The 22,862-nt window shown below is 63.2% G+C and overlaps 1 protein-coding gene and 1 long non-coding RNA gene across 2 annotated transcripts; both read right to left on the bottom strand.

The window, feature by feature from the left end:
• Nucleotides 1-48: 48 nt before the first annotated feature.
• LOC122419783 (glutathione hydrolase 1 proenzyme) lies at nt 49-11,515 on the bottom strand. Its single transcript, XM_043434596.1, has 13 exons — nt 11,376-11,515; nt 10,727-10,890; nt 10,039-10,169; nt 9,873-9,959; nt 5,328-5,520; nt 4,938-5,095; nt 3,883-4,032; nt 3,454-3,590; nt 1,479-1,666; nt 1,192-1,319; nt 988-1,100; nt 799-912; nt 49-335 (listed from the first exon to the last, which is right to left on the bottom strand). The coding sequence occupies exons 2-13, from the start codon at nt 10,885-10,887 to the stop codon at nt 189-191; spliced, it is 1,707 nt and encodes a 568-aa protein (XP_043290531.1). The 5' UTR covers nt 10,888-10,890; nt 11,376-11,515; the 3' UTR covers nt 49-188.
• Nucleotide 11,516: 1 nt separating this feature from the next.
• On the bottom strand, nt 11,517-17,440 carry LOC122419817. Its single transcript, XR_006263035.1, has 3 exons — nt 17,353-17,440; nt 16,457-16,570; nt 11,517-11,543 (listed from the first exon to the last, which is right to left on the bottom strand). It is a non-coding gene; the product is annotated as an uncharacterized LOC122419817 (long non-coding RNA).
• Nucleotides 17,441-22,862: the final 5,422 nt, after the last annotated feature.

Below are 22,862 nucleotides of genomic sequence, written 5' to 3'. Positions count from 1 at the left end.
CTCCCCCCAGGCGGCCCCACCTCACACAGCGCGCTGAAGCCCAGGGAGTCGGGAGCCGGCACGCAGAACCGCGCAGAGCCCGGCGCCGCCGCCGCATTTATTGCCCTGCTGCGCCGCTCCCAGGGGAAGCCAGCCCCCCAAGTCCCGCCCCGGCCCCCGGCCCGGCGGGCCTCTCCTCCCCGGAGCGCTCAGTAGCCCGCGGGCTCCCCCCCTTTCCTAGAGTCCGAGGCGGCCGCCCAGCCGCCGGCTGTGCGCACGACGGCCTGGACGACGGCGATGTAGGTGGACGTCTCCTCCGTGGTGTGGTGCCGGGTCTTCAGGGCCGCGACCACCTCCTGCGGGAGGGAGGGGGCGCGGCCTCAGGGGCGGCCCGCGCCGCCCGCGCCGCCCGCGCCGCCAGCCTGGGCTTCACACACCCCGGGGCCGCGGCTGCCGGCTGAGGGGCCAGGAAGGGCAGGCCGGAGCCCGCGGGGCCGACTGGGTCTCATCCGCGCGGGTGGCCCGGGCCTCTCTGGACCGGGGGCGAGGAGACCCCGGGAGGTGGGGGTGAGGGCCAGCCGCCGCGGGCAGCGGGGAGCAGCCATTGCCTGCTCGGCGGTGATCAGGAGCCGCAGGCCCGGGGGCCAACCGGGTTCGGTCCCCGCTTCCCCGCCCCGCCCCCACCGGGGCTCGGTCCCCGCTCCCCCGCCCCCGCCCCACCCCCACCGGGGCTCGGTACCCCCTCCCCCGCCCCCACCCCACCCCACCCCCACCGGGGCTCGGTCCCCCCCGCCCCCGCCCCCGGCCCGGCCGGCCCACCTGGTCGATGCCTTTCTCCAGCACGGTGGTGTTGGGCAGAAGCTGATTGTGAAGCCGGGGCTCCTCCACCACCCGTTTGGCATCATACCCGAACCACAGGCTGTTGATGATGGCCTGGGGGGTGTGGGGGTGGAGTCAGCGTGGCCCAGTGGGCGAGGGGCTAGGCGCTCAGGTGGAGGGAGCACGTACCAGCGCCGTGGACGTGGTGATCTGGGTGCCCCCGGAGGCACCCACCACCATGCGGACCTGGCCGTCCTCACCCACGATGATCACGGGGCACATGGACGAGAGCGGCTGTTTGCCTGCAGCCGGTGGGGGGGCGGGGGGACAAGCAGCCGGTCAGAGGCCGCGGGGCCACCAGCCCGCTCCCCACCCGGGCCCTGCACCCCGCACCTGGAGCGATGAAGTTAGCCGGCGAGGGGGGCACCCCGAACTGGTTGATGATGTTGGGGGAGCTGAAGTCGTCCATCTCATCATTGAACAGGATCCCACTGACCCGTGACCGCACCTTGGAACCGAAGCTGCCGACCGACCAGCGGGGTCAGAGCGGGGCCGGCCCGCCCGCCCTGTGCCCACCAACACACGCTCCCCGGAAAGGAGCTCTGCCGATGTGGAGCCCCCCCTCCTGGGACACGACACGCGGGCAGCCCCTGGCCCACCCGGCCACCTAGCGGCCCTACTAGAGGTTGATGGTGCTGGTGGCCGACACCGCGCTGCCGTCCTCCGAGACCACCGACAGGTGTGCGGTGCCCCCGCCGTCCGGCGTGTAGAACTCAGGCTCGTAGTAGGAGGCCGGGTGCGTGGTGCTGTCGGAGATCCGGGCCCGGAGCTGGGCGGCCAAGAACTCGGAGGTCATGTTGCGGACCACCTGCCGAGACCCCAGAGCTGCCCTGAGGGGGTGAAGGAGGCGGGGAGGGGGCACAGGCTTGTGCGAGCGGTTCTCAGGAAGCCCCAGTCCGTGGCTCCAACCACAACCCTCCTACGGCTGAGCCTCACGTGGCCCGCCCGAACCCCCTCTCCCCAGCCTCTGTCTCTGTTGCTGCCCAGCATCTCTGAGTGACCGTCTGCCCTCCGAACCCTGACTCTCGCTGCACCCAACCATTCATTCACTCATTCACGGAGCTTGTAAGTTCGTGTCCAGCACTGGGGGACCAGTAGGGAACAGACACGCCTGTCCCCACCCTCACAGCAGGGAAGACAAACACATGTAGGGATGTGCTGGAAAGAATGAGCCAGGTGAGGGAGGGGAGGGGGTGAGAGGGATGGAAGAATGAGAGTGGTCAGGGAGGGCTTCTCGGAGGAGGTGATATCTGAAAAAAGCCACCTGACTGGTAATGCAAAGGCCCTGAGGTAGGCCTATGAGTGACACACAGACAGTGAAAGGAGTTAGGGAGACAGGAGGTTGAAGACGTTTGCAGGGGCTGTTCCCACAGGTCCTTATGGGCCCTAAAAGGCCTTTAACACCTCCTGCGCTTGGGGCGGAGAAGTGAACCACTGACGGTGTTAACCCTCTGGCAGCTGTGTGTGGGGGCGGAACACAACTGGGAAGGGCTGTGACCTTCACCGGGTAGGTGAACAGTGCAGAAGGGGAGCCGGGGCACAGTGGGAGCCTGACTGGAATCGCACACTTGCTGGATCCTGAAGATCCAGTTCCGGGTGTGTGATGGGTCACCCCTGACGTGTGGAGTTTACTGGCAAGGCAGGGCCCTGGAGGCCAAGCAGAGGCCGTGGGTTCTTGCAACACACACGGATTAAGTGACTAATCCAAGGGGAGAACATTAAGCTCGAATCTACTTCCGAGAGAGCAGCTGGACCGAGGGCCTGGGACATCCTAGGAGACAACCGCCCTGGGCCTTAAAGTCCACACGCCAACAGCCCAGGCAGGGGGTCCGTTGAGGCTAAGAGACTGGAGGCCTCAAGATGCGGGCGGGACCCTCGGGGAAAGGCAGACCCGGGCGTCTGAACAGGACAAGAAACAGGCAGAGCGGAGGGGAGCCGGAGGCGGGAGAGAGGAAGGAAACCGGCTGCAATGTCCACAACTTTACATGAAGAAGCTGAGAGGAGGAGGCGCTGGTGAAGGGGGTGGGATGCCGTGGAGGCGGCCGGAGGGGAGTGGAGGCCCGGTCAGGGCCTGGAGGGGGTGGAGGGGGGAAGGGCTACGGGGCGGCTGCAGGGCCCACCTCACAGGGGGAACCCGAGTAGGGGAGAGTAGGGGATGAGGGCCGTGATGGGGATGGAGATGGGGGTCCAGCCTGGAGCAGGGGGGCGCCTGGGGAGCGAGCGGGTTGGGCAGTGGGGATCTGGGAAGCGGGTGTGACCGGGAGCATGTGTGGCCTGGGCCTCTGCCAGCCTGGACTGAGCCTCATCATCAGCCCTGTGGGCTGGGATGCCCCTGTGTGCTCGCCCCCTCACCTCGACGCTGACCACTCCAGGGGATTCCAGGCCAAGGACACGGCTCGTGCTGAGGCCCCGAAGCCGGAGTGTGGCGGAGGAGGCGCGCACTAAGGACCCCCCAGCACCCCCACTCCCCCAGCGAGAGCGCCCTGGCCCAGAGGCCAGCACACGGGGTCAGAAGTCCACCCGGCGGCCCCGAGGCCAAAGTCGGCGGTGCAAACAGGGATGAGGCAGAGCGGGGCTGAGCCCCTGCCCCCGTACCTCAGTCACGTTGACAAACTTGGGGTCCCCAAGCAGGGTCCTCTTGGCGTAGGCAAAGCGGAAGGCCTCCACGATGCGATGGTAGGTCAGGCCCTTCTGCTCAGGCGTCTCCACGCTCGCCCGGGAGAAGTTGTACCCTGGTCGGGCAGATCCACAGTGACCCCAGCGGCCCCAGGGCCCCTCGGCCAGGACAGCGGGGTGCCCAGGAGGCCTCCCTGAGCTACTCGGCTCACCCTGAGAAGCGGAACGTTCACTGTCCAACGGCAGTGCCTACTTGGGAGGCAGGGGAAGGAAGCAAGGGTCCCTGCGTCTGGGCACACACATCAGCCACAGGGCTACCCAGGCCCCGGGGTGGCCAATGACCGCCTAGATCTACCAGGTGTGCCCCCCGGCCCAGGCCGCCCAGCCCACGCCTGGGACACGGCTGACCTTTGAGGATGTTGATGATGAGGGCCAGCACGGGCCCGCTGAGCGGGGCGCTGGGCGCATAGAGCTGGGCGTCCCCGAGGCTGACGCTCAGCGGCTGCTCAATCAGCTCCGCCTGGTAGTGGTTCAGGTCCTCGGCCGTCACAATGCCCCCTACAATGGGGGACCCAGGGATGAGACACACTTCTGGGGGACCATCAAGTGGGGAGCCCTGTCCACTGCCTCCCCCACCAAACCCCTGACCGTGCCACCTCCCCGGGGCCAGGCCCAGGCCAGCGTCCTCCACCTGCTGTGCCACTGGCCTCCGGGTCCGACATCTGTCCTCCCGGGGGGCCAGAGGTCCCCCCTCTCCCATCAGCCTCCTCCTCCTCTGACTAGTGGGTGGGTGGAGGGAGGCCCTTAATTCTCCAGGGAAACTGGCTCCAGACAGATGAAGTATTTGAAGTATTTATAGGCTAATTTCCGGTGTCAGTGGTAAAGGTCAATACGCTAAGCGCCCTCCTCCCTGACACGCACAGCTTGGGGAGGCGGGAGCAGAAAAGAGAGGCAACTGGGGCTCCTAAACCCACCAGAACCTGCCCACAAGTTCCCTGCAGGCAGCACCCCCCACACCCCTCTCAGCAAGCCCACCCTCCTTCCCTGTGATCCCCCTGGAGAATTACAACCCCTCTCTCCAGGCCTCAGACTGCTCTCTGCCTGCAAAGTCCAACCTCACCTGTGGCTCAGGTGCCACCTCCTCCAGGAAGTCCTCTGGGGTTTGCACCTGCGTGCTTTCCCCAATCCTGGCTCCTGCCTACAACAGCATTCCTGCCCACCCCTCAATGCGCCCAACCCTGCAGCCCCGGGCTTCCTGTCCTAGACTGCAGGAATTCCCTCCACTTTGACTTGACCAGGAGCTGTGGATCCGTGCAGCCCATCACCAGCTGCAGACACACTTGTGACCCTCCCCTGCCAGGCACTCCCTGAGGGCCCAGTGTCCAGGCGGGACCCAAGGACCCCAGGCTCAGCATTCCCGCTGTGGAGCTTCCCGCCCCAGGCCCCCAGCACCGCCCACTCACCGGCCTCCTGGATGTCCTTGACAATCTGGGCTGTGAGGCTCCCATTGTAGAAGGCTCGGGCGCCCTCTGAGGCCAGCGTCTCCAAGGTATCGGCCAGCCGGGGCATGGTCACCTGGTCCCCCTCCTGCAGCACCTTCCCGTCACGGCAGAACACCTCGCTGGGATGGCAGGGGTGGGGCTCTCATGAGGCAGGCATGGGGGCGGGCTCAGGCATCCAGCCCCCACCCCCAAAGGAGACCAAAGGATGGGTGCCCCTGCCCACGACGTCCGGCCCAGCTGGGGCCGGGACCCGCCCCCCCAGGCTCAGACGGTCAGGGCTCTGGTCCCTGGGTGGGCGCCGACGCCGGAAATCGCCACCCGCTTGTGCCCGCGGCGGGGACGCAGGCTTACCACAGCGCGGGGTGCCGCTCCACGGTCTCCCGCTGCCTCTCCAGGGCTCCCGCCAAGGCCTTCCCCACCGGGAAGCCCCGGCGGGCCAGCTCGATGCTGGGCTGGAAGAGACGTGCCCAGGGCAGCCGCCCGTGCCGCTGGTGCGCCAGCTCGTAGCCGCGGAGCTCGCCCGGAACCGCCACCGACAGCCCTCCTGCAAAAGGAGAGGCACCCAGCTGGTGGTCCGCACGGGAAGGTCCAGGCACGTCCCTGGTGGGACCCAGACGCTCAGGAAGGAAATGCATGCTTGCGGTTGTGCCTGGTGAAGGGTAAAGAATCCGCCTGCAGGGCAGGAGACCTGGGTTCAATCCCTGAGTTGGGAAGACCCGCCTGGAGGAGGAAATGGCAACCCACCCCAGTACTCTTGCCTGGAGAACCCCATGGACAGAGGAGCCTGGAGGGCTCCAGTCCAGGGGGTCACAAAGAGTCGGACACGACTGAGTGACTGACACAGTTGACCTGGCAGGCAGGCATGCGACTCTGCTCGGGGTGTCTGCTGGGGGCACGGGGGCCCCGCTGTCCCCCAGGCCTACACGTCTGTCTCCACAGGGGCCCCGTGTCTGAAAACCTGGTCCAGGCTCACAGCTGCGCAGCAAGAGTGTACGGAAGCCGGACCTCACCACCTCTCTCGGTCTGAGCCTCCCGGGTCACGAGCCCCTTCACCTTGTACGATTGATTCAAGGGTTCCACCAGAACCCACCAAGGCCCCCAGTCCACGCCCCAGACCACCCTCAAGGCTGAGCTGGTACCAAAGCAAGAGCCCTTTCTTCCTGTCTTCCACTGTCCCAGACCCCTGCGCCGTGCCCTCTCCAGGTCTGTTTCCCCATCTGACCATGAAGGGTTTTGTTTCCCAGCCCCATCCTTTGAGAAGCCAGGATGCCACTGGAGACAGAATCCCACACCCCAGCTCCCCAGCAGGCCCCACCACCCGGCGTGCCCTAGGGCCCGGCCCTGACACACAGCCTCAGCACAGGCCGGCTCACAGGCCCCTTCCTGCTTTCACCCGAGATGCGGGGCGGGGCAGGGCAGGGGGGCGCCCATTTCGGCCACTCCCAGGCTCTCGAGCGGCCTCTCCCACCCAGAAGTCGGGCACGAGGTTCCAAGAGCCGGGTTGTTACCACATCACCTCCCGGAAGGTCTGCCAGCCAGCACACATCCTTCCCCTTCTGCACATGCGGGCCTGACCTCAGGCCAGTGAGGCTCTGGGCCGCCCACTCACCAGGGAGCCGGGCCCCTTTCTCACCTCGCCTGGCCCGTCCCTGTCTCCCCGGGCTGCTTCTGCATCTCCCAGCATCGCCTCTGTCTGCCCTCCCGCACACCAGGCTGCCTGCTCCAGGGTGTGTGCGTGTGAGGTTGTGTCCGACCCCTGGGGCCCCATGGACTGCAGCCCACCGCCAGACTCCTCCATCCGTGGGATTCTCCAGGCAAGAACACTGGAGTGGGTTGCCATTTTCTCCTCCCACGGATCTTTCTTGCCGGGAGCCGGCACACGAGACCCTACCCATGACAAGGCCATGAGGAGAAAGCCTGACAGGCAAGGCGGATCAGGTTTTCAGGGGTTTCGAAAAGGCCAGCTCACGAGATCCCACCCATGACAAGGTCACGAGGAGACAGCCTGACAGGCAAGGCAGATCAGGTTTTCAGGGATTTCGAAAAGCTGCCCCCGGCGCTCACCTTAAAGATGGTATCTGTCTTTCTGATGCCTGCCTCAATGGACTACTCCCTAATTTCTGTGACACAGGCAGAAGGCCTTCCCCGATCTCTTCCCAAATAAGAATCAATTTAGAACTTTAATCAATGAGTTTCCCAGGTGGTGGTATTTTATGAGATTATCCAGGGTGAAAGGAGGGTTTTAATTTAAACTCCTTTGCTGGTAGTTTGTTAGCTAAATGCATTTATGCCCTTGGTACTAATATGCATGATTGCTTATAATATCCTAATCATAAAACAGCATACAGAACCTGATCATATAAAGGCCCTAACAGACATAGAGCCCTTCGGGGGCGGCGGGGGGGGGGGCGGTGAGGAAGTCCTATTAGAAAACACAAGAAAAATTATTCTAAAAGTAGCTATTGGGTTAACATTTGCTTGCTGTGTTTTGCTGTATTTTTGCTTTTAATGTGCTAAGGTTGTGTTATAGAAACCATTGTTAATATAGTTAAAGATCTAGAGAAATAAGAGCTTAGCCCTAGTATGGTAACAATGAGATGGTTGCTAATTGTCAGCCAGGAGTGCTAGGCAGAGGCTGCCTCACTGAAGCCGCAGAGTCAGTCTGGGGTAAACTTCTTAGATAACGCAACTGACAACTTCTGCAGAAGGATTTTTGTGTTAACAAGGTTATACTTCTACTCTGTACTGTTGCCCTAGGAGACTGCTACCTTTCAGTTAAGGTCACCATAGAAACAGAAAATAGGTTTACATTCACCTGACCTGCATAAAATGTTAATAGGCCCCAAGGCCAGAAGATAATGTACAAGACCCTCATAAACAAAGAAGTATGCAGAAAACACCCTGGTTTCATGAAGAACAAGCTGACGTAATGTTAAACTATCTTCCCCTCAGAAATGTACTAACTTAGGGTATAAAAGCCACGGTAAAAAATAAAGCATTGCCAGACCCTGCCAGACCCTGCAAACACCCCCGTCTGGTCACGCTCTCTGTCTCTCTCCCTCTCTCTCTCTCCCTCACAGACTTGGCCCTATCAAGGCTGGTCTCACGTGTCTTCTCTCGCCGACGCCGTTCATCCTAAGGGTACCCCCTGGATCCTGCTGAGGCTGGACCCCGGCACTTCCCGACCCCGGGATCGAACCCAGGTCTCTCGCACCTCCGGCCGCGGCAGGCAGATTCTTTACCACTGAGCCCCCGTTACGTGCTGACGGCCCCCAGGCTGAACTCTCGAGGCTGCTCCCCTGATGGCCAGATCTGAGGGTCAAAAAAGGCACCTCAAGGGGGACCCATCGGCAGCCTTGCCAGTCCCCGTGAGGGCCACTCTGTCCTCCCCCGGGACCCCTGGCTGTGTGTCACAGCAGACCCGTCAGCAGATCCACGGCTCTGGCCTCCGGCTGTGCTCAGCACCAGCCCTCAGCATCCCTGCCCATCACGGGACTTCCCGACGGGCCACCTGACCCGCAGCCCGAGGGGTCCCGTCGGAAAAGAGCCAGGTCCACCCCAGCGCCCTCCGACGCAGGGAACACCCATCCCTCCTTCAGACACAAGGCCGGGTCTTCACGATGACCCACCAGGAGGTCCAGCGCGAACTGACCCTGCATCCTCCTCCTTCCCCTGGACGCCCACCCCCGGCCCCAGCCTCCAGGTCTTTGCACCTGGTAAACCCACGTGCCCTCTTGGCCTGCCCGTGTCCGCTTTCCTGGCCACGCGGTGACATGGGGCACACCCATGCTCATGTTCCCTCTGCTCCTCCTGGACTCTGCCCTTCACTTGGTACCTTTGTTTCAGGTGACAAACGCCCCAATGCCTGACAAGCCCAGGTCAAACACATGAATATCAAGAATGCAAAATGCCAAGTCTGTAAGATGTTTGCATTCTCACACCCTGAATGACTTCATTGCTACACCCAGTGAGCTGCCCAGCGGGTGAAAATTCAAAGACTATACATTGGAGAGAAAGAGAATCCCAAAAGGGCCGCTCCCAGAGGCCCCCGCGGCCCCCCGGGGGCAGAGCATGCAGGAGGGGGTCAGACCCACTCGGGCCTTTAATCTCCATCCCTCCTCCCTCCAGCCTCGTCCTGCAGTCCACCGGGGTCTTTGCAGGGCATCCCCTGGGGCTGAAGGGCAGGTTAGAAAAGAGACCCCGCCCCACCCTCTAGACAGCTAACCCCACAGGTGAACAAACAGACGAACGATGAATGACTTGGGTGCTCTTTAAAAACACAACAGGTGTGTTCAAACTCAGCTTTCCCACCATCCAGCTGGGTGACCTTGTGTGTGTGTGTGCTCATGTGTCTGACCCTGTGACCCCGTGGTCTGCAGCCCCCAGGCTCCCCTGTCCCTGGGATTCTCCAGGCAAGAAGACAGGAGTGGGTTGCCATGCCCCTCTCCCAGGGGTCTGCCCAGCCCAGGGGTTGAACCTGGGTCTCCCACACTGTGGGCGGGTTCTTTACCGCTGAGCCACCTGGGAAGCTGTGTGTGACCTTGGTCAGTCTACATGGCCTCCCTGGGCGGGCCTCAGCATCCCCAGCAATAAGACGGGAACCCGCACCGAGCTCTCCTGCCAAGTGTGGGTCAAGGGAGGGTCAAGGGGCTCGCCGTGGACTGAGCCGAGTGCTGGCCCCGGATACACGCAAGCTGACGTTAACAGGCATCATTCCGTTTCTCTAGCTCCCTGTGGCCCTGGAGGGGCCTGAGCAGAAACGCCCTTCACTCTGTGATGATGGGCTTGATCCTCCATGGTGGGGGTGCTGTGGGCCCCCAGAAGGGGCGGGAGGGCCACCCCCGGCCCCGCAGACATCTCGTCCTGGCCCTGCGTCTGCCCCGAGCCCGCTCTCACCTTCCTCCGACTGCTCCGAGCTGTTGAACATGCCGGCGGTGGCCAGCCGCGGGGCCACCTCGCGGGCGTTGATGACTTCAGCCTTCCCTGGAAGGAGAGGGCGGCTGGGCAGGCTGCACGGCCCCGGCCCCTCCCCGCCCCGGAGCCTGCCCCGCCGGGCACTCACGCATGGTGCTGTTGTAGATGGTGAGGAACAGGCCGCCCCCGATGCCCATGCTGTGGGCATTCAGGAGCCCCATGCACAGCAGGGCCGCGATGGCCGCGTCCACCGCCGAGCCGCCGTCCAGCAGCGCGTCCCTGCCAGCAGCACAGTGGGGGTGAGCGGCTCGGAGGGGCGCACCCCGCCGCCCCAGGGAGGACCGAGAGGGGCCCACGGGTTTCATTTTTTAACGCAAAAAATTTGCTGTATTTGAAAACCAACAGGCTTTTCACGCCGACAGATGGACATGACTTTGATAATTGGAAAAGAATGAAACCTTGCTCCTTTTTTCATTAATATCATCTTTTTCCCGTGTAAGTGAGAACTGACTTTTGTATACGTGAGTTGTGGGCCTACAGAGAGCAACAGCAGAGTTTCTTTGAAGAGGCAGACACCCTTGAACTGAGAAAGGGGCCCAGCGGATCAGCGGGAGACACCCACACCCTGCCCTCAGCTCCAGGGTCCCCTTCACCCCTGACCAGAGGCTGCTGGGAAGGTCCACAGATGGGACGAGCAGCTCCACATGCATGAACACCGCTCGCCCAGGCAGTCCGATGACCGGGGCCGGTGGGGTCGGGGATTGAGCCCCAGAGGGGTGAGGGTGATGCCTCGGGGCATGACAGGGGCGGTCCCCCAGGCCCAGGGCCCCACTCACCTGCCGATCTCTGAGCAGCGCTTGGCGTCCGCAGCCACGGCGGCCCTGGGGTACACGTGGCTGTGCGGCTTGGAGGTCTCGGGCAGCCAGATGCAGAGCCCAATGATCAGGAGGACCAAGACCACGGCCGCCAAGGCCAGCAGCAGGGACCGCTTCTTCATGCTCTGTGGCGTGAGGCGCGGGGGTGGCAGGTCAGGGGACCGACCGCCGACTGGGCCTGGCACAGCCTCGCCCACCCCGGGGCATGGCACACAGCCCGGCCTCAGAAGGACAAACCTGGGCCTCCTCCTGGCCCCCGGACGCACGGGCCCCCCAGCCTCCCCTTCTTTGCTCAGGTCACGCCGTCTCTCAGCAGCTCCTGGCCCATCTCTGCCCCCTAAATCCTCCTGCTCAGCCTCAGGGCCCCCCTCCGGCCAGGACCCTTCCTGGGAGGGGAGCCCCCCGGACCTGCCTGGCCCCTCACAGTGGCCTTCAGGTCAGTCCGGGAGGAACAGGCCTGGCCTGACTCCTTCCCGACGCTGTCCTTGGGGCCCCAGGTGACCTGACGCAGAGCGTGGGACCCAGCTTCCGGTGCGCTCAAAGTGAGGGGGGGCACCCAGGTCTCCTGACATCATCGGCTCAGCCAGGCCGCTGTAGGACCGGAGCCTACCTTCCTCAGTGGGTGGGCGGCCCGAGCTTCCCAGGGAGGGGGCCGCAGAGACGGTGTGGGCTAGACGGGCTGCAGAAATGGCTGGGGCCGCCTTCACGCTCCGTGGGAGCCCGTGACCACAGAACCTGCTCCAGGGAGACTTCGTGAGCACGCAGCTTGCTCGTCCTCCTGCAAACGGAGAGGGTGTCTCTGAAGCCTGCGGGGAACGATGTGAGGACTCTCTGTGTCTGCAAGAGGAAGCTGTCAGCTGCTCCCCTGTTCCCGTGAATTCCGCCCCCGAGGGCCTTTCTTCCAGGCACGGGTGTGTGTCTGTGTGTGTGTGTCTGTGTGTGTCTCACAGGCAGCTGGCCTGTGACCAACGGGTGAGGGCCACTGTGTCAGCCTCACGGGCTCAGGGGCCGGCCTGCCCCGTCTCACCTGCGTGGGGTCTTGGGAAAGTCACTGGCTGTCCAGTGCAATGAGAGATGAAGTGGGTTGGAAAGTGTGAACATGTAAGCTGCTCAGTCGTGTCTGACTCTGCAACCCCACGGACTGCAGCCCGCCAGGCTCCTCTGTCCATGGGGTCCTCCAGGCCAGAATACTTGGGAGCGGGTTGCCATTTCCCTCCTCCAGGGGGTCTTCTGCACCCAGGGATGAGCCCTGCGCTCTGGCACCGCAGGCAGATTCTATGCCCTCTGAGCTGGGTGTGAAGCGTCAGCTAAGTACTGGCTTCGCTGAGGCCCGTGGATGGGAGGGGAGCCGGCCAGCCTCGCCTCACCCCGACACCGTGGCTGCTTTGGTGACTTCCTGCCAGGCTGAACGGGGGGGGGGGGGCAGCCATTAACCGTGGGGTCCCAGTGGAAGGACGGCAGGCGGGGGGTGTGTGACCCAATGGGCATCAGAGGGGGAAGGCCCCCTCTCTCAGGCTCAGTTCCCCCCTGAAGGGTGATGTTCTGCCAGAAAACCCCGGGCCGGGACCCCTCTGCCTCACCCCATCCCTACTCAGAGGCACTTGCCCTGGGACGGTTCCGTGCCCTTTGCCGGGCCGGAGAGCCTGCAGGTCATGTCCTGGGCCCCAGGCCTGTTCACTGGGTCCAGCCACGCTGGGCACTGCAAGGGCATGCTGGGCATTTCTGCTGAGCTTGGGACCCTCAGCTGAGACCCTCGTCCTACTCTGCATCCTCTCCCCACCCAGGCCCCTGGGAGAAGCTCGCCAAGGCCTCCTGAGGTCCACGCTCCGGCCTCCCCTCCATCCAGCTTTCCGCCCAAGGGCCCAAGTGGGCTCCCCAGAGGGCCGGGGGTACCCTGCGAGGTTCAGCCTGCCGGGGTTAGGCCAGCGGTAGGCCGCACTGACCGGCGCCCTCCCCCTCTCCTCCCAGGGCCAGCCCAGCCCCCACAGGAAGCCCAGAGGAAGACACCCTGCTGGGGAACTAGCTTCTGTCTCCCATCCCCGCCCCCCACATCTTTGGACTGGCCAAAACCACATCCAAGCCTCCCCCCCAAACCCCTCCCGCCCCCCGCCACTGGGCTAACTCTCACCCAAATCAGTGTCAGGAGGGGAAACTGAGGCCAGGGAAGGGGTGCTGGGCCTCCAGCAGCAGCCAGGCTCCTCCTGACCCCGGTCAGCTTACCCGAGGCCTGGGGGCCGCGGCGGTGCTCAATACCCCCCTACTTCTCAAGAGACGATGGTGGGCTGGGGCACTGGCCGGGGAGGAGGAGGCCGACTTGTCTGCCTGGGAAAGTCTCTCCAGGCACAGGCCAGGCTCCCCACCCCAGGAGCTGCCCGGAGCCACGCCTGCGGGCCCTGCAGAGCTCCTCAGGGGACCCAGAGCTAGGCTGGGAGGTGGGAGCTGGGAGCTGGGGTGGGCCCCGCCAGGAGGAGAAGAGGGGCTGAGGAACCCTCACCTAGTCTTGCAGGGGTCACAGGGGGCCAGAGGCCCTCCCAGGGGCGTGGAGTCCTATCCCAAGGCCACAGCCCCAGAGCCCAGAATGAAGGTCGTCTCTGGGACGGATTGAGCAGGAACCATTGCCAAAAGCCTCAGTGATCCTTACCAGCCAGTTTGCTGACCCCCAGTGATGCAAAAATGCCCACCCGGTCCTCACCCTATAGCACCCTAACTAATCACCTAATGCCACCCTTCCAGAAGGAATTTTCTTTGTCTCAAGGCTATAAAAATTTTCTACTAACCCATGGAAAGCATCAGTTCTCCCTAGGCTGTCAGGAGGTCACATGTCCCCTCGCCCCACCAGGATAAAGCTATCAGAGATTCACAGTCTCTCAACCGAAACTCCAAGATAAGAATAGCAGGACAATTAAGGGAGGAGGCTGGACCCTGCATGGATCACAGATTTCTCCTCCCTGACCACACACGCACAGAAAAGGCTCCTCGGAAGCCGAAGGGGAGTCAGGCCAAGGGATGCTCTACCCGTAGCCCTTTGCAGTAGAATCCCTTTTGGCGAAGAGATGCGTGTACACACATGGCGGATCCTGAGACACGCGAAGGAGGCAAATCATAACGAGTGGCTAGAGGGAAACTGAAAGAAATGCCCCATAAAGTGGTTGAAACTGCCACACGGATGCAACTCAGGGCCTCGCTGTCCGAGTCTGCCGTGTGTCTGTCCACACACGCTGTACTCTCTTCCTAATAACCACTTTACTTGCTTCACTGCTTTCCGTCTTGGTGGAAATTCTTTCCAGCAAAGCTGAAGGGCCAGGGCTCTTGTCACTGACCACTGGTCTAGTGGCTGGGATCTGGTGGTCTCAGCACTGTGAACGGGCCCAGCCTCTGTTCTTGGGAACCCAGGTCCTGCTCCATGCTGCTGCAGGCCAAGGCCGCCGGAGACCAGGCCTGCTGCACTCCTAGCAGTCTCATTACTGCAGTGCAGGAGACCCAAGTTCAACCCCCGGGTCAGGAAGATCCCCTGGAGGAGGGCATGGCAACCCACACCAGTACTCTTGCCTGGAGAATCCCCATGGACAGAGGCGCCTGGTGGGCTACAGTCCATGGGGTCACAAAGAGTTGCGACTAACACTTTCACTATCTCTGCTGTTTATTCTCAAAAAACTCACTCCTTTCTGAAATACTCTGTGTCTGGAAATGCTTTCCCAAGCCGCACTCAGACTGCCATGACAGGGGGCACTTTGAATCCCCGTGGAGAGTGGGCAATCCCCAAAGATAGCACGCAGCAGGCAGGGCGGCCAGAGGCTGTGTCCCATCACGTCCGGTCTGGTCCCGACCTGTCACGGCAGCCAGGATGTGGGGGACTCCACCCATCACCAGGCAGCTAAAGTTCACACCGCCCTGGGAGGGCCCTGGAGGGGGCAGGTGCTATCAGCGATGACCCCTGGATGGTGGCAGCAGGTGAGGGGTGTGGCCCCAACGGGGAAGGAGCGGCGCATAGACAGAGGCCAGGCACTCCTTGTCCCAGAGGATGGTGTCTGGGTGGGTCTCCCACCAGCCCGCCCTGTCCTGGCTCAGAGTGTCTGAATTCCAGGCCCAGAGGTGGCTCCTGAGGCCGTGCAGCGGGGCCGGGGTGGCACCAGCAGCGGGGCAGAACCCAGACCGCGAGGCTCACCACACCCCGCAGCTGGGTGGAAAGGCCACCCCTCCCTCCTGCTTCACACCTAGAAGCTTCCACCATCTGTCCAATAATGGTAGTACCCTAGGCCCAAGGAACCAGCTGCCCAGCCTGGAAAGGCAGGGCCCAGAGGGCCAGAGCAGGTCCAAGGCCGCACAGATCAGCAGGGCACACACACACCTGGCTGCCCCGTACCTGCCCCAAGGGCTGCATGTCCCGGACACCAGGGAGTGGAGTCGGGAGCAGCTCCAGACCCGCCCCGGGGGACTTGGACCTTGTGCACCTCTCTCTGGCCTTTGTCTGCCAAGGGCAAGGATCAGCTGCTCTCCGAGGCAGGCCTCCCTTGCCTGCTGCCGGGCTCGCTGTATCAAGGCTGCCCCGAAGCCCCCAGCCCCCCACCTGCACTATCTAATCTGCAAAAAGCTCACAAGGCCGCACCACCTGATAGAAGGAGACGGGGAGGCTGCCCCTGGGGCCACACAGCCAGAACACACCGCTGCCCTTGGGCGGGCTCCACGTGGGACCCAGTCAGTGCACTCCCGGGTGCTCTCCACCACGACCCCGGGCTGGGGGTGCCCCAACTGCTCTTTCCCTGGACATCATCCCGCCCCCTGCAGACCAGGGTGATTGAGAAGACGGGCTGGGGCAGGAGCCAGGGACTGAGGCTCAAGACCCATCCCCGAGGGCTGGACGCTGGCCAGCAACACCGGGGCACTGGGTCCTGTCTGAGCCGCCGCATGACTGGACCGTCGGCAGGGAGGCTTCTGCGGTGGGAAGCCACAGGGCTCTGCCCGCCTGCCTGAGCTTGCTCAATGGTTTCCTCCCTGCCTGGGGCGGCAGGAAGGTCAGAAAAAGGCCTGAGTGGACAGAGGAGGACCGGGACCTACAGGTGACCCCAGCAGGAAAACGCTGGGCTGGGATGGGCTGGAGGAGCTGCCACGGGGCCCAGGAGAAGCCGAGCAGCGGCTGCAGGTTCTTGGGAAGGACCAGAGCGTCTCACAGGCTGAGTCAACAGAGGCAAGATGTTCAGAACAATAAAGCCCGTCCTCCCAGGTCAGCTGTGTCACATTCAGTCCCAGCTGGCCCCCACCCCGACCCCAGGGGGGAAGCCTGGGGGGCAGGGGTTCTGGGCTGGAGGTCTCCTTCAGACCCCAGGGTTCCTGTGCTAGGCACATAAGGTGGTGAGCTCCCTGCCCCCAGGAGTATGCAAGTCTCACACATCCAGAGATACCTAGTCTGCCATGCGCCACCTGCTCCCAATGAGTGCAAGCGCACGCACGCGCACACACAGGCCCATGAGGAATCTGGGCTGAGCGAGCAGGTTCCAGGACACACAGAAAGAGCGTGAAGAGAGGAGGCGCGCCGACAGCCTGGGGTTTCTCTGCTAATCCTCCAGCCCGAGCCAGAGGGGTGAGGCTGGGCAGAGCCGTTCACAGGCTGGCCGGAAGCCGAGGCTCAGGCCAGGGTGACTTGGGCCCTCAGGCACGTGGACGGGCAGGTAGGCACCCCGGCGCCCCACTTACCACCTGGCGGGCAGTGAAGAGTCCTGTCCTCCGGGGCCGAGAGCACAGCCCTGGGCAGGAAGCTCGGCACCACACCCGGACCGGAGCTGGGGTCCGTGCCCCGCGCTGCCCACCCTGGTGGAACAGGGCCGAGAATTAGAAACGGCTCCTTCCCCCGAGACCCGATGACCCCACTCAGCCGGAAGCCTGTCCAAGCGGCTGTGCGAGGACCACCAGGGGGTGGGCGGCCCCTGGAGCTGCGTAGTCAGCCCCCCCTGCACCACCGGCCTGCCCCTCCGCCCCCCAGAGCCCAAGGGGGGCAGATGTGGTCTGAGGGCATAACACCCAGCCCCCAGCGCTGCCTGCCTCCACTCCAGACCCCTCCAGCGACCCCACCACGAGCCCAGGCTGCCCCACCCTTCCGGGCCTCAGTTTCTCCATGCTGGGCCCCCCTCCCTCTCAATCTGAGAAGCCCACTCCCCCAGCCTCCTCCACCCACCCCACACCCGTGGCCAAGTCAGCCGGGAAGCCTGGTCAGGCGGCCTCAGACCACTTACCAGACAACAAACAAGAGGCTCCCAGGCCAGACCCGGTCCGGCCAAGGGCCTAAGGCCCTGCCCGTCTATGCGGCCCCTCTGCGGGATCTGGCCACACCAGCCCCCATCACCCTGAAGGGCAGCCCACTCCCATTTCACAGGTGCACAAACTGAGGCTCAGAGAGGGAGAGCGACCCATTCAGAGCAGAGACGGGACAGAACGGAGCTGGGGCTGGGACCCAGCGCCCCAGAAGCCCCTAAAAAGGCCCCAGGTCTGGGCTGCCCTCTCCCATGCCCCCCGGCAGCTCAGAGAGGGCGAGTGGCGGCCTTGGGGTCACACAGCACGGGGCGCAGGGGGCCCCCCGCCCTGCCCCGGCTCACCTGGCTGCAAGGCTGGTCCTCTGTCTGCTCCAGCACTAGGCACGGAGCTCAGTCCCCTGCCGGCTCCTCCCCTCCTCCCCCCCCCCAACCCCCGCCGGCCGGAGTGGGGGAGGCTTTAAAGGCACAGGCACCCTTCCAGGTGGGGGAAGGAGAAGCCCTGGGTCGGGCCCTGGGGGGCCGTGTGACCGGGACAGCGGCCAGCCTCTTCCAGCTCGGTGGGTCCCCAGCCGGGAGTAAAAGGACCTGAGTTCTGAGGGCCTCTGTGGAGCTGAATGAGGCCGGGCAGGGGCAGGTCAGGCAATGGGTCTCTCCTGGCCCCTTAGGATATCTGGGGGCTGGCCCCACTTCTGGCCCCAGGATGCCCTCTCCCCCAGCCCCGGGGCCGCAAGCATACACAGGCTGTCGCTCGAAGGACCCTGGTCACGGGGACAGAAGGGAGTCACATGACCCGGGCCGCCTTTCCTCACCCCCCCAACTTTCTGGGGTCTTGAGCAGGCAGGTTGATGGATGACGGGGTGGTCTGCTCATGCCCCCCCCCCGGCTCCTGCCCAAAGAGAAGGGGTGGGGTGTGTGCCCCCACAAGGCTGGCAGGTCCAAGCCTGCCCAAGCCTCTGAAGTCCACGTGCCGCCTGCAGCCAGCATATACGCACCCATCATTCATTCGTTCACTCGCTCTCCCCTCTGACCCATGCCGTTTCTTCTCTCCAGGAACCCTCAGCTGGACCCAAGATGGGGTAGCACGATCAGCCATGGAGGGGGAGCCCAGGACCCCGAGGGAGGGCCCCACGCCATCGCGGGGGGGTTGTCTAGCACCACTGGGATTGGACTGGGGAGGCCAGCCCGGTGGAGGGGCCATTGGAGCCCAGAGGCCAGGCCCTGGGGGCCATCTCTGGAGCAGAGAGGGCAGAAGAAAGACCCTGGACCTTCCTGACCCTTCCGGAGCCGTGAGGCATCAAAGCTGGAACAGGAAGGTGCTGAGCTCAGACCCTGAAGTCCAGGCCAGTGTGACTGGACCTTGAGAGACCGGGAAGGCTGGTAAATGTGTCACCGGTCTGGGTAACCCATTAACCCTGGCTCACTCATTAAGGACTTCCCTGGTGGCTCAGCTGGTAAAGAAAGAATCTGCCTGCAGTGCAGGTGACCTGGGTTCGATCCCGGGGTTGGGAGGATCTGCTGGTGAAGGGAAAGATTACCCACTCCAGTATTCTGGCCTGGAGAATTCCTTGGACTGTATAGATCACGACTGAGTGACTTTCGGTTTCCCTCATGAAGACCCTGGTGGGTGACCATTAGTCCCGCAGGCACCCGGGAGCCAGGCGGAGGGCAGCCCTGATGGGGGGCGCTGGCGGGGCCGGCAGGGCTGGGCGCTCTGTGTGCTTGCTCCCAGAGGAGCTTGTCAGGGTCTGGCTGGCCTCCAGCCAGGGGCAGCTGCCAAGGCAGCCTGGGGCCCCGCCCCACCCTCCTGGAGCCTTTCATCTGCTAATGATCCCGGAGAGCCTGCAGAGCCTGGCCAGATGGAGACTCAGGCCCGGGACCTGGAGAGCAGGAGTGGGGGGCGGGCAGGCAGGCACCCGACCCATCCCCCGTCTGCGAAATGGGCCCACAGTGGCCTCCAAGGCCGCTCCCGCTCCCGACAGGCTCCGGTGGGTGAGCAGGGCGCTCCTGGCCCAGGAAACCGCAGCCTAAGAGGAAAAAGGACTTGCCCAAAGCTACCTGGCAGGCCTGCAACCCAGGAAACAGAGAAGGCCCTGAAAACACTTCCTTCCCCTCCGGGGCGCTCCCCAACCCGGCTGTCAGGTCCTGGGGAGCGGAAGTGGTGAGCCTGTGCCCCAGGTGGGCCCCAGCTGGTAGCAACACAACCTCCTGGGAATGGTCAGGACCCCGGGCTTTCAGGGTTGGGGTTCAACCCCCCGGCCAGGGATCTGAGTTCCCGCAGGCCGGGTGACGTGGCCAGAGACAAAACAAAAATGGAGAAACCACATCCTGTAATGCCATCACAGTGAGAGAGCCAGGCAGGTGGGTCCAGAAGCAAGCAGCGCCCGACCCACCCTCTGGAACCCGTGGGAGCCGGGAGGCCTGATGTCATCAGGGGCATTTTGTGTCCCCTGGGGTCTGCACCAAGGGGACCCTTAAACAAAAGTCCGTCTTCATTAGCTTGAGGGTCACACAGTCCCAAATCTTTGGCCTCTGAGCTTCCATCTTCATCACCCCAGAAAGCTCGGCTTGCATACCTGCCCTGACAGGAAACTCACTACCTCTCAGGACAGAGAGACGGCGGGTGGCTGGCACGTTCTTCCCAACATCAAGCCCCAGTTTGCCTTCTTGGAATGCCTCCTGCACGTGCGTCAGATGGGCCAGGCCTAACACCCTGCCCGCTGTCCGAGGCTCCCCAACCCTATGGCCACTCAGCCACTGCCTCTCAGAGCCATGAAGTCCACACCAAAGGGATGGGAGGCGAACCCGGGCTTGGTGCAGGGGCTGGTGTGGCCCGGCAGTGGCGGAGGTGAGCTCTGGCAAACTGCAGACAGCGGCAGGGCCCTGCTGCCCCCAGACACCCGCCGGCAGCCTTGCAGGGTTCCCACCTCAGCACCCGTGTTTGGCATGAGGACAGAGGCCGGCGCTTGGCCAGGTGCGTGGGCCTCCAGGGCGAGCGGCTCATTAACAACCGGGAGCTTGGGCTGCAGAGCCCGCGTGCCACCTGGTAGACCAGGTTTCAACCTCAGAGGTGGTTTGGCAGGGTGACCAAGGGCCCGGGCCCCATGGGCAAGTGCAGGGCCTAGGTTCCCTTCAACCCCAAGCCTGACGGCCCAGAGTCTCCTCTCCTTCCTTGTCCTCCGTTTTCTGTCTGGAGAAGCACGGATCTTTCAAACAGTTGCTGGGCAGATGCGCTAAGACCGGCCGCACCTGGGGCCTGCAGCCGCCACCCGCTGCCTGCCCACGGCTCTCTGCACAGGTAGCATTTATCGCATCACCTCGTAATTATCTGCGAGTCTGGGAGCTCCAGGGGGCGGGGGAGGAAGGCAGTGTCTTGTCCACACCCCAGCCCCCAACCCCCACCTACTGTCTCCAGGTGGGGGCGGGTGCGACACCCAAGCCCCGTGCCCACGGCTGCGACCCTGCACGGGGCTACAGGGACGTGCGGTTTCACTGATGCGCACACTCTGTTCATGCCTGGCTCGGCCTGCCTGGGCTTCTGGAAGCTCTCCCCCCGGCCCCTTCCTCAGCCTCTCTTTGACCCCCTTCACGGCTCAGCCCTGGACTCAATTCCTCTCTTTAGCTGCACCCTGCTGAAACACCCTGTCGGCTGTTGCTTCAACCAACAAGCCCAAACCTGAGCTAAGTGGCGACCCTCCCCAGACCTCCGCTGGCCACGGGAGGCAGAGCCACACCCTGGGGAGAGGGCCTGGGCATCTTCACCGCCCCGCCCAGCGGCCCCAAGCCCTCCCCCGCTGCGCTGCCCCCGGCCACACCTGACCCCAGCCCGCCCCGTCCCCCACAGCCTACCCTTCTCACGTGGCAACCCCGCGGGGTCCCCAGGTACCCCTCTCCGCCCCCCTGCAGCCCCGGCGCTCAGGTCACGTCCCTCCCTGACTAAGACTCCCTTCAGAGGTGCACGCTGCCCTCCAGGTCAGCACCCGTGGCTGGGCCGGACCCTCCTCCGAGTGGTTCACCCACCACCTGGACTCTTCTTCCGTCAGGCCTGACCTCAACACCACCGCCTCCTCTTGGAAGCCCTCCCCTGCCTCCTGGTTGGGGGCTGTCCTGGCTCCCGCAGGGCCCCGGGACCCCCATCACAGCTCCCCCCCAGCTCTCCCATCGACCTCCTGCATCTTTGTCTCGGGCGCGCCCACGGGACCCGGTGACCACGGCTAAATGGACATGATGGCCGTCAGGTGGCCGGGAGGCTTGGACACGGGGCCGGGGAAGCCTGGTTAGACCACCAGTGCTCAGCACCGACCGTGGGTCTGTGCTGGACGCCTTCCTTGCTGCATCTAAGCCTCTGCCTTTGCCAGGTGGGCATCTTAATTTTCCCCATTTGCCAGAGGAGGAAACGGTTTTGCAGAAGCTGCTACGGTGGGCTGAACAATCTCCCCCCAGACCCTCATCCATCTGGGGGCTCTAAATCAGACCCTGTCTGGAGAGGTGGTCTTTGCAGAAGTCATCAGTAATGATGAGGTCATCCTGGGTGGGGGCGGGCTCCTACGTCAGTAATCAGCGTCCCTGTAAGAAGGAAGTCACGGGGCCTCCTTGGTCGCTCAGCGGGTGAAGAATCTGCCTGCGATGCAGGAGACACAGGAGATGCGGGTTCGATCCCTGAGTGGGGAAGATCCGCTGGAGGAGGGCATGGCAATCTACTTCAGTATTCTTTCCAGAAGAATCCCATGGACTGAGGAGCCTGGTGGATTACAGTCCGTGGCTTGCAAAGAGTCAGACACGGCTGAGCGGCTAAGCACGCACACACTAGTGCAGGAGACAGGGGTTCCAGTCCCGATCCGGGAGGCTCCCACACGCCGGGAAGCAGCCCCCGCCCTCTGCCGCTAGAGAAAGCCCACGCACAGCAACGCAGGCCGGCACGGCCAAAGGCGCTGACCTAAAAAGCGGGAGACACAGACGCAGGGAGGGGCCCTTGGGACCCGGGAGGCAGAGGCTGGCGGGAAGCCGCTGCAAGGCGAGCTGGGCCAGGACTCTGGCCACCGCCAGAAGCTGGCGACAGGCAGAGAAAGAAGCCTTAGAGGGCACAGCCCTGCCAGGGCTCTGGCTGGTTTCCGACTTCTGGCCTCCAGAACTGGGAGAGGATACACTCCTGTCGTTTGTTTTTTTTTTTAATGATCTCAGTTTTTTTAAAAAATGAGATTTTTAAAGTTAGAAATCATAATAGTAAAATATAGGAAGAGACCCAATTCTTTCTAGCTATAATAAAATTTACCCAAATTTGAGTTTTTTGTAAAATTACATATAAATAATTTGTTATAGCATCTTAATTTTTGGTTACTCAGTATGTTGGTTAGTTGCTAAGTCGTGTCTGGCCCTTTGTGACCCCATGGACTATAGCCTGCCAGGCTCCTCTGTCCATGGGATTTCCCAGGCAAGAACACTGGAGTGGATTGCCACTTCCTTCTCCAAGGACTCCTGTCATTTTAAACCATCACCAAGTTTGTGGTTCACATGTTATGAAAGCCACAGAAAACTCATAGCGCTACACGCTTCGCCCTTGTTTCTGTCCCCGCAAAGGGGCAGGTCCAGGGGTTTGCAGCGGGGGCCTGAGGCCACCCCTGACCCTGCAAGAAGCTCCTAACCCGCCCCTTGGAGCCAGCTCCAGGGGAAACGGTCTCTTCAGAGTGTCCATCTGCTTCCTCCCTCCCAGGAGTGCTCCCTCCTGCCTCTTTGCTGTCAGGAGGCGTCCGTGGCTGCTTGCTGAGGTACCCGGGCTGGCCTGCCTCCTCCTGGGCTTGGATATACACACTGGGTGGATAGAGAGAAGAGGCCCGAAGGTGGGACACGTCCCGTGC

The sequence above is a fragment of the Cervus canadensis genome, chromosome 1, assembly GCF_019320065.1.
Source record: "Cervus canadensis isolate Bull #8, Minnesota chromosome 1, ASM1932006v1, whole genome shotgun sequence".
In the NCBI taxonomy this organism is placed as follows: domain Eukaryota; kingdom Metazoa; phylum Chordata; class Mammalia; order Artiodactyla; family Cervidae; genus Cervus; species Cervus canadensis.
Note: the sequence above shows the minus strand (reverse complement) of the source record. Positions and strands in the feature narration are given on the sequence as shown.